The sequence below is a fragment of the Muscardinus avellanarius genome (assembly GCF_963383645.1).
Source record: "Muscardinus avellanarius genome assembly, chromosome: 5".
NCBI lineage: Eukaryota > Metazoa > Chordata > Mammalia > Rodentia > Gliridae > Muscardinus > Muscardinus avellanarius.
In genome coordinates, this window is record NC_137790.1 from 132591893 (window position 1) to 132606535 (window position 14643).

The following is a 14643-nucleotide window of genomic DNA, read 5'->3' on the forward strand; positions in this document are numbered from 1 at the left end:
AAAAAAATTCCTATCTTGCCCAACACAGACCATTTTTAATTGGTGAGTATAGGAACGCAGTGTGTGTGTTGGCCGGCACCTCCCTGTCCTGGCACAGCAGCAAGCCCTGCATGGCAAAGCCTCCTCTCCTGCTTCCTGCTGTGGCAGGGCTTCTGAGAAAGTCTCTGAGACTTACTAAAGTTGGCCCATTAAACCTGTGACTGCTGGAAGCATGGGGACTTTTACAACTCATACCTTTTCACAAGACTCCAGGTGATGGCGCCCAGGAACCGGGGCAGTTTCCCAGAGTCTCATGGGATATAAGAATGGATTTTCTCACTACGTCTCAAAAAACTTTTATGTTCACGATTGTGAGAGATTTTAAATTCAGAAAACAATTTTATCATTTTGTTATAAATGTAGATTTCCCTATTCTTGTTTATTTTTAATCGTTTATCAACTGAAATCATTTTAGTGAATCGCCAGGAGATTTCTTAGGCAGAAAAAAGTCTTAATGTCTTGATCTTAAGATAAATTACAATTTGACTATTAAAAATGGGCTTTCTTTCCTTAGCAGATTTCCTCGGAATGAGCAGGTCTTTTGTTGTGACCGAGCCCGAGTGCTCAAGGCTTTTGAACATCATAGCCAGTTCATCTGTACACACCTTCATTCCGTACATCTGCGTCTTGTCATAAGTGTGTTCTGAGCCGTGGCTAGCACTTGTTACAAGCTGAGCATGGCGGCGGCACACGCCTTAGTGTCAGAGACTCATGGGGCTGAGGCAGGACTGTAGGTGTTGAGTCAACCTGAGCAACCCAGTGGGAGACTATGTTTTAAAATAAAAACAAAAAGGGCTGGGATGTACATTAGTGGTAGGCCACCCTTGGGTTTCTTTCCTAGTACTGTAAAAACAAACAAAAACCTAGCATCTTTTTGTTCTTGTTTTCAAAATATTATTAGCTGATATTTACTCATTCTCATGTGGTAGGTACTTAGTTTTATCTCTCAAAGATTGTAAGTAAGAAATGCGAAGCAGTTTATTGCAAGTATCTCATCTTTTCTCACCAAAATTTGAAAAAAACATTCATTTTAACTCCTAATTTTTAAAATGTACTATGTAATTTTAAAAGTTCTTTTATCGTGTGGTGCTGGGCTGAGTGGGTAGAGAAACGGCGCGTGGGCTGATTGTGAACACGGAGGCCTTAATGCGGGCTGGGCTCCCCTGTGGAAAAGTTGGGCTCAGTTGGAGGAGACGATGCTGACAGTGAGACTGGAGAATCACCTCCCTTACACCCGGGACTTCTCTAAGCTGAAGACAGTGCTAGCGCTTTTATTTATTTACTCATTTATTTTGTACTGAGGATTGAGCCCAGAGGCATAATACCTCTGAGATACACTCCCAGCCCTGAATTATTATCTTTTTTATTTTGAAATAGAATCTCACTAAGTTGTTGACTCTTTTGCTAGAATCCTGAGTCTGGTCTCGAACCTGCAGTCCTCCTGCCTCAGCCTCCCAAGTACTGGGATTGCTTTGGACTGGGTTGCAAATGGCACTGCCTTTGTTGCTTCTCCAGCCCAAGCACTCTTTTGACGTCTAGGACCTTCCTCAGCCTCTAGCTGCCCTACACCAATTTTCACTCTTAAGGAATCCCAGGAGGGCTTATAAAGACCAGTAGAAAAACCTGAACAGTAATTTATTTATTTATTCTTTCTATTTTATTTTTTATTGGTACTAGGAATTGAAACCAGGGGCATTTCACCTCCGAGCTACACCCTAGCCCTATTTTATTTTTATTTTGAAATCGTCTTGCTAGCTTGATGAGCTTCCCTACTTGCTGAGGCTGTCATTGAAACAACTGTGACCCTCCTGTCTCAGCCACCCAAGTACTGGGATTACAGGTGTGTACCAACGTACCAGGCTCTCTTTTTTTCTTTTGCAAGTCTGGGGATGGAACCCAGGGGCATTTGACCTCCAGGCTATACCTCCTGCCCTATTTTTTATTCTTTATTTTGAAACCGGGTCTCACTGAGTTGCAGAGGACCTCACTGAGTAGCTGAGGCTGTCCGCGAACTGCGATCCTCCGGTCTCAGCCTCCCAAATGCTGGGATTACAAGTGTGCGCCACCACGCCCAGAAGATTATTAATTTTTTAAAGAAGGTCATTTATGAGGTTAACAAGTCACTGATATTCTTGCCGTCCTAGTATAAACTGTTTTGTTCATATTCTTTTCCATCTCCTGGTCACCGTGTAAGTGTACTTTTGATAGTATTTTGAATTATTACATTCTTCATTTAAGATATCATAAATCTGTTTTCCTTTTATATTGATATCATGGTAGATTTAAATTACAAGACAAAGAGGTGTCTAAGTAGATTGTGGTGCCATTTTCATTTTAGTTAAAAAAAAAAAAAAGGCAACTGTTAGCCTCCAGGAGGTTTTTTATTGAGTATGGTATGGGAAAGATTCAGGTCTGGAGCCTGCAGGCCAGGGAGATGTTCCCAGTGCAGAGGGGCAGGTGTGAGTGTGCTCAGCACTGTACTTGGGGGGTCGGAGCAAGGGGGGACCAGGGCACTAGAAAAAAATGCCCTCCTGAAGTCAGAGGGAACTAGGTGATGCAATCAGGTCCAAGTCCTAGTGACGCGTTTACAGGTGTTTTCAGGAGTCCTTTGTCATCACTGTTGCTTTCATCTTTACTGTTTAGCAATCCATGTTTGAATAATCAGGTTTTTTCTCCTCCTCCTCCGTCCTCCTCCTCCTCCTCCTCCTCCTCCTCCTCCTCCTCCTCCTCCTCCTCCTCTTCTTCTTCTTCTTCTTCTTCTTCTTCTTCTTCTTCTTCTTCTTCTTCTTCTTCTCCTCCTCCTCCTCCTCCTCCTTTCCTCTTTCTTTCTTTCTTTCTTTCTTTCTTTCTTTCTTTCTTTCTTTCTTTCTTTCTTTCTTTGTGGAACTGGGGATTGAACCCAGGGGCATTCTACTTCCTAGCTATACTCCCAGGCCTGTTTTTTATTCTTTATTTTGAAACAGGGTCTCACTAAGTTGCAGAGGGCCTCACTAAGTAGCTGAGGCTGTCTGCAAACCTGTGATCCTCCTGTCTCAGCCTCCCAGGTACTGGAATTACAAGCGTGCAACACCACACCTGGCTCCAGTTTTCTTCTTTTACTGTTAACAAATATAAAAAGAAAAAATCCTCAAACACAAAGTTCATAGCATAGTTCATAGACCTTTCCAAACCTGCCACCCAACACCAATAGTTATTCTGATAACTTGTTTTTCACCTTTAAATGATTTAAAAATACTTAACCCTTTAATCCATCTATGATTACTTTGCTTAAATTAGATAAAATGAATTCTATTTATTAAGCAAGCTATACTTTCCCCGTTATGTGTCTTGATGACTAATATAGTTTGATTTCTGCCAAGAGAACAGTTTTAATTACTTTATTAGGTTTTAAACTCATATAATCATAATTAAATATTTATAAGAATTCAAAAATCGATAGTAATATCTATTTACAATTTTATATTACTATTTAATATATTTCCTGTCTGTAAATAAAGTCTGGATATTGGTGAGTCTTTATCTTCCTTCCCCAAAATTGGGGTAGTAACACTTAACAAGTAAAAAACGTTTTTATTGGTAAGCTTTTTAAAGTGAAAAACAAGGCCAGGTATGGTAGTGCACACCCATAATCCCAGTACTTCGGAGGCGACACAGGAGGATCATAGGTTCAAAGCCAACCTCAGCAACTTAGTGAGACCCTGTTTCAAAATAAAGAATAAAAAGGGCTGGGCATATAGCTTAGCTGTAGAACACTGCAGCACTCAATTTCCATTAGCACTAAACAAAATAAAATAAGTAAGTAAATAATTAAAACAAGGTAATTCCATGTATGTAGTAAGTCATTGATTTATTAACACCATATGCTAATGTCATATCTGAATAATTTGCCACAAAAACTTCTGACCATAAAAGCATATTATTGACTCAGTTTCTGTCTCTTAGCATTGTTTTTAGTTTTTCCCATTCACTTTTAAATTGGAAATAATTAGGTCATAGTAAAAAAATACATTTGAGCATGGTGGTGCACTCCTGTTCTAGCTACTCAGGAGGCTGAGGCAGGAGGAGCACACATTTCAGGCCGCCTCAGCAACTTAACAAGAGCCTGTTGCAAAATGAAAACCAGAAAGGGCTGAGGACGCAGCTCAGTGGTGGAGCACTCCTGGGTTCAATCCCCAGAACTGCCACACACACAAAAAGTTACACAAGTGATGGAGTCAGCTTTTCTGAGCCCTTTTTTTTTTTTTTGGTAGTACCGTGGATGATCCCAGAGGCATTCTGCCTGTGAGCTACACATCAGCTCTTTAATCTTTGAAGCAGGGTCTCACCAAGGCACCGCAAGCTGGCCTTGGACCTGCGGCCCTCCTCTCTCAGCCTCGCAAGTACTGAGGTGCTGGGCTTGCGCCACTGTGCCTGGCTCCCGAAACACTGTGTTCACGCCCCTTGCACCCTGGATATGGGCCTTCTGAACGAACAGGAAGGCTGGTGAAGTGTGGGACAATCATAGATAGTGACGAAATATCTTTAGTTGCCACCTGTATACAAGTAAAAAGAAACTTTGGAATCTTCTCGTTTATCCCCCTGCCCAGCAATACAAAAGAGTAAGACAGGCCCCAAGTAAGTGAAGTCAGTGGGAATAAGCATCTGCTGGTAGTTTTTATACGTGCTGTCTTGGTTTCATTAGGCCTCTTTAAATAAACATCAGGAGCCCTGGCATTTCAACCAGTATGCAGCTTTTTAGATGGCCTGCTTACTAAGTGAAAGCCGGTTTAAACTAACCACAATTTAGGGAACCTTACACTGATTAACGATATTCTCGTGGCTTTGGGGACAAAGTAGGCCTTCCCAAGCAGGTGCGCTGCTTCCCCAGACTGTACTTCTCCATTCTCCAGAGTGGAGATGTTTCCGCGGCACGATGCTCACGATTTTGTGTTTGTTTTTCTCTCCCCTCTACAGGTTCACGTCAGGGCTGGCCTTTTTCATGGTACCGAGCTCCTGTGTAAAACCATCGTAAGCTCAGAGATATCAGGGAAAAATGATCACATTTGGAACGAAACACTGGAATTTGATATTAATACTTGTGACTTGCCAAGAATGGCTCGATTATGTTTTGCTGTTTATGCAGTTTTGGATAAAGTAAAAACAAAGAAATCAACTAAAACTATTAATCCTTCTAAGTATCAGACCATCAGGAAAGCTGGAAAAGTGGTAATATCCTAACTTCCGAAAATTGTTTATATAATGGATTAATTTTAAACTGTTGGAAGTTATGAGTAATATAGGTTAAATCATATCATGTGACCTTGGTGCCAACGAGCTGATTTCAAGAGCTAAATTTCCATGTTTTTTTTTTTTTTTTTTTTTTTTGCGGGTCTGGGGATGGAACCCAGGGGCATTCCACCTCCGAGCTACACACCCTGCCCTATTTTTTATTCTTTATTTTGAAACAGGGCCTAAGTGGCTGAGGCTGTCTGCGAACAAGGATCCTCTGGTCTCAGCCTCCCGAATGCTGGGATTATAGGGGTGTGCCACCATGCCCAGCTAAATTTCCATGTTTTTGCCTTACTCATTCATGTGTGAATTTGGCAGATTTATTGTAGTAAATTGGCAGATTAATTGTAAATTTTATGACATAAGTGTTCTATAAAAAGTGAAATGCTGTTTAGAAGATAAAGGTAAAAAGGCATGAAGATTTCTCAAAATAGCTGGTTCAAAGTCCCTTACTTTTAATTCCAGGTGCCCGCTATGTTTAGAGAACTCTATCAGATTTGATTTCGCTGAGTGCACCTTGTGCGGTCTAGGGCACAAATGTGTGTTTGGAGCTAGGCGTGTGAATGTTCCCCACTGGACGCGGCAGATGAAGACTCTTAGCCCCGTTTCATCTCTGACCAGGTGTTGAGTCATGGTAGTTATGAACAAGCTTAGTTTTCAGAGTGTCTTGGATTTCACAATCCTAGATAAAAAGTCATGGGCCTGTTGTCTTTTTTTTTTTTTTTTTTTTTTTTTTTGCGGGTCTGGGGTGAACCCAGGAGCATTCAACCTCCAAGCCACACCCCCAGCCCTATTTTTTATTCTTCATTTTGAAACCAGGTCTCACTGAGTTGCAGAGGGCATCACCAAGTAGCTGAGGCTGTCCACGAACCATGATCTTCTGGTCTCAGCCTCCTGAATGCTGGGATGACAAGCGTGCGCCACCACGCCTGGCTTGTCTTGTTATTTTTGAAGTTATTTTTAGCAGGGTGAAGACATGGAATATATGTATTATGTGTAATTATTTATATATAAAATTTATATATTGTTATTATTATTTGTGGTACTGGGGATGGAACCCAGGGATATTCTACCTCCGAGCTACACCCTCAGCCCTATTTTTTATTCTTTTGAACAGGGTCTCACTGAGTTGTGAAGAGCCTCACTAAGTAGCTGAAGCTAGTCACAAGCCATGATCCTCTTTTCTGAGCCTCCTAAATGCTGAGATTACAAACATGGGCCACAATGTCCAGTTGGATTTTATATTTTTTAAAACCTAGTTGCTCTGTCTTGCTATGTTAACTTGTATCACTTTTTTTTTTTTTTTAACATGGGAATGTGTTCCTTCGAAGCCTACTTAGTGAGGCTCTCAGCAACTTAGTGAGACCCTGTTTCCAAATAAAGTATAAAATAGGTCTGGGAGTGTAGCCTGGAGGTAGAAAAGCCCCTGGGTTCCACCCCAGTACCACCAAAAAACAAACAAACAAACAGACCAGAAAATAAGGTGTGTGTATAGGGGTGCATGTGCTGGGATTGAACCCTCGGGTGCTTTATTTCTGAGCTACACCCCCAACTGTTTTAATTTTTTTACTTGGAAACATGCCTTAAACCTGTGCGCCTCTGCACTCCCAAGTGCTGAGGTTGCAAGCCTGTGTGGCATCCCACCCAGCTCATTTTAGAGTATTAATGGCTATAAAATCATAGGAGGGTTAGTTCTTAGTTGTTGTTTTTTAATCCTGAGATGGAATCTTCCTTAAAATACTTGAGTATTGATAATGTTTTTTGATATACTGTGTCCAAATTAATTAATGTTTAAATGTCTAAGTAAAAATTATAATAGCTCAGTGCCCCCATTCATCCGTGTATTTATTTATTTATTTATTTATTTATTTAGTGTGTACAGGCATGTGCGTTACTGGGGATGGAACCCAGGGGAATTCTACCTCTGAGCTATACCCCAGCCTGATAGTTTTATTATTATTATTATTATTATTATTATTATTAATTTTGGGGGGCTTCACTAAGTTGCTGAGGCTGGTCTCGAACCTGTGATCCTCCTCTCTAGTCTCCAAGTACTGGAATTACAAGTATGTGCCACCAGCCTGGCTTCAGTGCCTCCATTATAGAGATATAAGTAAATTCTGTGATCCCCAGAGACATTGGCTCTGCCTACATGAAGATTTCTATAGGCTGAAAGTACTTAAAATATAACCTATACTGCAGCGCACATCCTAAAAATTTCTCCTCACTTTCAAAATGTTTAATCTCCCTCTTTATGGATACACTTTTATTGTGGCATAAGAGGTTATCCTTACACATTACAAAGATAACTGAGTAAACCAGGCATAGTTTTGCACACCTGTAATCCCAGTACTTGGGAGGCTGAGACAGGAGGATTGTAGGTTCAAGGTCAGCACTTAGCGAGTCTCTATTTTGAAATAAGAAATAAAAATAGGGTTAATAGGATTGAGAGGTAGCTCAGAGGTAGAATACTGTAGATTCAATCCACCAGTAACAACCTCCCCCCAGAAAAACTGATGTTGAACATTTTCCCACGTACATCTTGTTTGCATTGTGTACGGCTTTGTAACACTGAAACAAAGGGCATGAACACATTGGCACTGGGAAGCTCCCTCGTGTGCACTTAGGCTGTCACCTTCTTTCCCACAGCATTATCCCGTCGCTTGGGTCAACACGATGGTGTTTGACTTTAGAGGACAGTTGCGGTCTGGAGACGCGGTACTGCACAGCTGGTCTTCGTTCCCCGGTGAGACTGCACCCCGGTCCTTAGGGTCGAAGAGCAGCTCGCTCTCGGCTGGGGACGAGTCAGTGTTTCCTTATGACTCACCATTCTTGGCTTTAGTAAATCATTGTTTTATGTTTTTATTACTCCAGACCAGACGGGCACAGATTATTTTAATTTGTAAAATGATTTGTTTCTGGAGTACATATTTTATTTTAGCAAATATGTTCTGAAACTTTTTTTTGGGAGATATTTCCTAAGGAACAGTGTCTGCTTTATAACAGCCTTTATTGCTCCTCATTGTATTAACTAGTACTAACCAGTAGAATGAGCATTCACTACCATGGGGGATAGTAAGAGTACTTACTCTTCAGGTGGCTTCAGCTTGAGGTTTAAGGTGAGGGAGGGCCTTGCACATGGCTGTGATTCCCAAGTGTTACTTACAGTACCCTCATCAAATGACATGGCCGCTCGGGACTGAGCCCAGGGACGCTCCACCACTGCGCTCCACCTGCAGCCCAGCCCCCTAAATACACTCCTTCTCAGTGTATTTATGCATTTTTACCTGTTTGCAGCAGCATTATCCGGTAGCGTGGGTCAGTGTCAACTCCTAACACAAACACCTTCTCCAGCAGTCCCTGCGACAGCCCTCCCGCCTACCCCGCCCTTTCCTTCTCCAAGGCCCTCCTGGGAGGCCTCCTGCCTGCCTGCCTGCGGTCCGCGCACGGACTTGTGCGTGGAACCTTAGAATTGCAAGAAAACCTTGCGGTTCACACAGTTCGGCTTACTAATTTCACAGAGAAGGGAGAAGAATAAACTTAGGAGTGCAGTCTAAGGCCTTCCCACTCTGAAGAAATGTCTTTTTTTTTTTCTTATTCTGATTTTTAGAATAGCTGTTTGTGTGTTCTAAGAAAACACTGAGGCCTGTTATCTCTGGGCCTAATGTCCATAAAGTCGGTACACTCTGAGTCATTTTCCAGAGCCACAGCCACACACGGAGCACTGCGATCCCAGCGACTCAGAGGCAAGAGGGTCACAAGTTCAATGCCAGCTGGGGGAACTTAGTGATACCTTGATTTAAATATTTAAAAAGGGTCAGGCGTTAACAACATTCAATTTAGCACAAGAAGTGCCATTGAGGACCGTCAGAATATGTTTTTGGGTACTGTGAAGATCATGAAACCCAGATTACGTGTGCCTAAGAAATTCACCTACAGTGTTGAAACAGTGCTTCCGGACCACTTGACTTTTATAGAGGGAGAGCTTTCCCAATTAAACTTTTTTTGGTATTGAAAATACGTAATCAAATTTGAAGAAAGAAGTAAAGTAGCCATTAATTTTTGTTAACTTTTTCATTTTAAAGATGAATGCAAACTCACACTGAAATTTTATTCTAAGCATTAACTAGAGGCTTACTGATAGAATTCTTTCCCCAACTTTCTTCGGTGACACACTTTTTATTTTCATGGAAGGAAATCTATCACTTTTTTGTAATTTAGTTTTAAAAACATTTTCTTAAAAATAAAAATTATTTGCATATTTTAGATGAACTTGAAGAAATGTTGAATCCAATGGGAACTGTTCAAACAAATCCATATACGGAAAATGCAACAGCTTTGCATATTAAATTTCCAGAGAATAAAAAACAGCCTTATTATTACCCTCCCTTCGATAAGGTAAGCTAAGTATTTAAAGGCTGCTGTGTGTGAGGTACTGGCTTATCATTCCTGTCGTGCATGTTGACGTTCACGATGTCTGGTTCGCTTTGAGTCCTTCCGTGCGTGCGGTGGCAGCGTGGTTCAGTGGCAAGGCCACTACTGTGTTAGAATTGATATTCAAAGAAGGGATTGTTTATGGTATCATATTTATGCTAACTCTTAGTAGTAGGACTTGGGGTGAGGGCCGCTGAACTATTTCCAACCTTTTAGTAGGACTCCCCTCCCCGCCCCCATCACTGGGGATTGAAGCCCGAAGCATTCCACCTCTGGTCTCTACCCCAGCCCTTCTTTACTTTTTATTTTGGAACCAGATCTCACTAAGTTGCTGAGAGCCATACCAAGTTGACTGTCCTGTCTCAGCTTCCCAAGTACTGGGACCCCAGGTGTGTATCACCATGCCCGATCCCTTTTGCTTTAAAGATTTACGTTTCGCTGGGCGTGGTGGCGCATGCTTGTCATCCCCGCGCTTGGGAGACGGAGGCAGGAAGATCGCGCAGGTTCGAAGCCAGCCGTGCTGGCGTAAGAGACCCTGTTTCAAAAATATAAAATAGGTCTGGGAGTGTAGCCCGGAGGTAGAAGGGCTTCCAGGACCCCAGTACCACCAAAAAAAAAATAATAATAAATAAATAAAAGATTTACGTTTCCATTATAGAGCATGAAAGTGACCTAGCTAGTCCCTTGTAGTCTTAAGTACAAACATAATCATTTATACTTAAATTCTATAAATACGGCAGTAATTTTTAACCTAAATTTTTCTGAACAGATTATTGAAAAGGCAGCTGAGGTTGCAAGCAGCGATAGTGCCAATGTGTCAGTAAGTATCGAGCTGTACGTGGCTTTCTTACTGTAGAGCTGTGTGTATCATGTGCGCCTGTCACTCACGGGAGGTCATAGCTCACCGCAGGCAGAGGCTGTGAATGTGGGTACGCATGCACATTGTATTAAATGGCAGTGTGGTTTGTGGGTGGTCTGTCCAGCTGATAAGTCCTTTCCTGATTCAAGAACAGATTCAGACCCGGGCGCAGTGGCGCACGCTTGTAATCCCCGCGCTTGGGAGGCTGAGACAGGAGGATCGCACTGGTTCGAAGTTAGCCTGAGCTACTGAGTGAGACTGTCAGAAACTTAGTGAGACCCTGTCTCCAAATAAAGTATAAAATAGGTCTGGGAGTATAGCTGGAGGTAGAAAGCCCCTGGGTTCCACCCCCAGTACCACACATAGGCGCGCGTGCGCGCACACACACGCGCGCATACACACACACATTCAGCAGTCCATAGGGCTGCTGTTGTGCTCATAGATTCACACACACACACACACACACACACACACACACACACACACACACACGTTCAGCAGTCCATAGGGCTGCTGTTGTGCTCATAGATTAAGCATGTTGTCTTATACCAAGGCATAAGTCAAGCAGGCCCCTGTTTATTACTTTTATTTTACACATTATATGTTTGGGTTATCTAAAGTTTTTTGTTTAGAGAAGTTGAAAGATAAAGACAGAAATTCAGTTCAAATAATAAATGGCTTTGTTTTAAAACCAAAAGCAATCCTGCCACCTAGTGTTTGCACATGGATTTTATAAAACAGTATTTTTTTTTTAGAATGGTTTTAAGAATAACACTTTTTCTTTATCCCTTATATATAAATTTAATATTGAGCAATGAGAACTTTTTTTAAAGGCCCACTTTATTCATCTTTGCTGTTGTTAGTGGTAGTGGCGGTGGTGGCGGTGGTATTGGGGTTGAACGGAGAAGCATTCTACCTCTGAGCTAGAACCGCAGCCCTATTTTATTTTGAAATAGGGTCTTGCTAAGTTGCTGAACCAGCCTTATTCATCCTTTGAAGGAATTATATTTTTGTATTTCACATGATAAAGCTCCTAAATTCATTGTATGTAAATTTGCCCGTAAAGTTTACATAATTAAATTCTATAAGAAGTATTTTATTTTATTAGAGTCGAGGTGGAAAAAAGTTTCTTGCTGTACTGAAAGAAATCTTGGACAGGGATCCCTTGTCTCAACTGTGTGAGAATGAGATGGATCTTATTTGGACCTTGCGACAAGACTGCAGAGAGAATTTCCCACAGTCGCTGCCAAAGTTACTCCTGTCAATCAAGTGGAATAAGCTGGAAGACGTCGCTCAGGTGACTAAAGTCATTTCCATAGCTCGGGGTTACATGTTAGTTTGTCCATTTTATGTAGAATGTCCTTCCCTGATAGGTATATTGCTGTATGTGAATATTTTTCTGCAGGAGAAATGTTGAGGTTTTAAACTCTTACATACTGTACATAATGGACCAGGAAATTTGGAGCCTTAAAAATTCTGGGTTCTAGGTGTGGTTGTCTTACCTTTCACTGGGGACAATTGAAGCATTAGTTTGGGGATGGTCATCTATGAAAAGAAGCTCTTGTTACGTCGCACACTTTCTACCAGCTTCATCAGAGAACTCCAGAGTTTTCTGTTTGTTTTTATTGTTGTTTGTTTTGCAGCACTAGGGATTGAACCAGCGGTGCTCTACCACTGAGCTACATCCCCAGCCCTTTAAAAATTATCATCAGTATCACTATTATTCTGTGTGTGTGTGTGTGTGTGTGTGTGTGTGTGTGTGTGTGTGATGCTGGAGATTGAACCCAGGGGCATTCTACCATTGAGCTATATCCCAGCCTTTAAAAATTATTATTATTAATATCATTATTATCATCATCATTATTTTTGTGGGGGGGGTGCTGGAGATTGAACCCAGGTGTATTCTACCTCCAGCTACACCCCCAGCTCAATTTTTTTTTTCTAGTACTGGGGATGGAACCCGGGGCATCCTACCTGCGAACTACGTGTGCACCACCATGCCCCCCAGTCCAATTTTTTATTTTTTATTTTGAAACAGGGCCTTGCTAAGTTGCAGAGGGCTTCACTCAGTAGCTTAGCCTGGCTGTGATCCTGGATCTTCCTTTCTCAGCCTCCCAAGTCCTGGGATTACGAGCGTGCGTCACCACGCCAGGCTGTTAATTTTAATTTTGAAGAGGGTCTCACTAAGTTGTCTGTGCTGCCCTTGAACTTGCAGCTCTCCTGCTTCAGCCTCCAGAGCAGGTGGAATCGCAGATGTGTGCCACCACACCTAGCCAAACTCCAGACTTTCAATCTTAACATTCTTTGCAGCAACTGTTCTAAAATGAATATAGTTTGGAAATTGTGTGGAAAAGCTGCAGAAGGGTACCCTCCATAACTGACAGGGAAATATCTTACTGTCCTAATACAATAGAGGGACTTGAGCGTACCTCTCTTCTTCTTACAGAGCCGGTGGTCTGTCTGCACTGCTTTCCTGTCTCTTTAGCCTAATCGGATTCCATAGCTTTTTCTTTTTTGGTGGTACTGAGGATGGAACCCAGGGGCATCTACCTCTGAGATACACCCCCATTCTATTTTTTATTTTTTTATTTTGAAACAGCGTCTCACTGAGTTGCAAAGGACCTCACTATGTAGCTGAGGCCGTTCACGAATCGTGATTCCCTCGTCTCAGCCTCCCAAATACTGGGATTACAAGTGTGCGCCACCACACCTGGCTATAGCTTTTCCCCAAACTAAAGTGATAAGTTCTGATAATTTATTTTTACACATATTATCAGTTTTCATTAATTATAAAGTTTTTACCCGACGTAATTCTTTTCCCATGATAGGATTGTTTCTCACTTACAGCATGACGGAGCCTCTAGTATTATAAAATGTCATGACTCTTTCAGTATTATTTACGGGGCGGTGTATTCCGAATGTTAAATGTGGTGCTAGGAGTTTTTTTATTACCATTTATTACTGTTCCAAACCCTCAGGAAATGGCCCCTCCCCGATTCCGCAGTTCCTACTGAAGACTGCTAATATCGTGGGGCCTTGAGCAAAGTGGGCTGAGGTCCCATCAAGTGAGGAAAGAGGGGATGGGATAGATGCTTCGCTCTTAAAAATTTTAAGTTAAATTTATTTTTACCCGATACATACAAATAGTACATATTTATGTGGGACTATCATGTTTTAATGTATGTTACATTGTGTAATATTTAAATCTGAATAAACATTTTTGTCCCCTCTAACATGTATCTTTTTTTTACAGTAAAAACACTCAAATATATTATCACGATTTGTATTAACCCTCTGTTAACATACCAGAACTTACTCCTGTCTGAAAGTAACTTTGTATTTATTAATTAATCTTTTTCCTGCAAACTCTTCCTAGCCTAACCACCATTCTACCTTCAACAAAAACTACTCTTCCTCCTCCTCCTCTTCCTCCTCCTCCTCCTCCTCTTCCTCCTCCTCCTCCTCCCTTTCATAGAAGGGGCATTCTACCTTCCAGCTACACCCCCACTTCTATTTTTTATTATTCATTTTGAAACAAGGTTTCACTGAGTTGTGGAGGGCCTCACTAGGTAGCTGACACTGTCCTTGAACCAGTGATCCTTCTTTTTCCCCCTTTTATCATTAGTGGCTAATGATTCTACAGTCCATATACTCAGGGTCTTCCTCTGTTTTGAGATACGTATTTTATAGTTATAGCATTTTAAACCTACATATAAAATAGTTCAGCAATAATAATCTTAGGTAGTCTGTTTTAATCTGAATGGATTTTTGAGGCATCAATAATTGAAAGCATGTTTTTCCTTCCTGATTCATCTCTGTGCTTTTATGTGCCAAGGAAAAAGAGATGCTTCTGTCCTCCAGCATTTCTCAACCAGTTTCCATTTTTAAACAGCTTCAGGCACTGCTTCAGATTTGGCCTAAACTTTCCCCCCGGGAGGCCCTGGAGCTTCTGGATTTCAACTATCCAGACCAGTACGTGCGGGAATACGCAGTGAGCTGCCTGCGACAGATGAGGTATCTCCTGAAGGCAGCCTTCTTTGGGG

At 41.7% G+C, this 14643-nt stretch overlaps 1 protein-coding gene across 2 annotated transcripts in view; it reads left to right on the plus strand.

Annotated features, from left to right (window-relative positions):
- PIK3CB (phosphatidylinositol-4,5-bisphosphate 3-kinase catalytic subunit beta) overlaps window positions 1–14643 on the plus strand; it is a gene marked incomplete at both ends in the record, with an annotated part of 69486 nt that overhangs the window by 30611 nt on the left and 24232 nt on the right. Inside the window, 6 exons of one of the 2 annotated variants that reach the window (XM_080695846.1) lie at window positions 4993–5244; window positions 7957–8053; window positions 9575–9705; window positions 10511–10561; window positions 11709–11897; window positions 14493–14614. In XM_080695846.1, coding sequence (XP_080551972.1) covers window positions 4993–5244; window positions 7957–8053; window positions 9575–9705; window positions 10511–10561; window positions 11709–11897; window positions 14493–14614 — 842 coding nt within the window. Of the gene's footprint in view, window positions 1–4992; window positions 5245–7956; window positions 8054–9574; window positions 9706–10510; window positions 10562–11708; window positions 11898–14492; window positions 14615–14643 lie in introns of those variants that run through there. The other variant, XM_080695847.1, reaches the window with a different exon arrangement.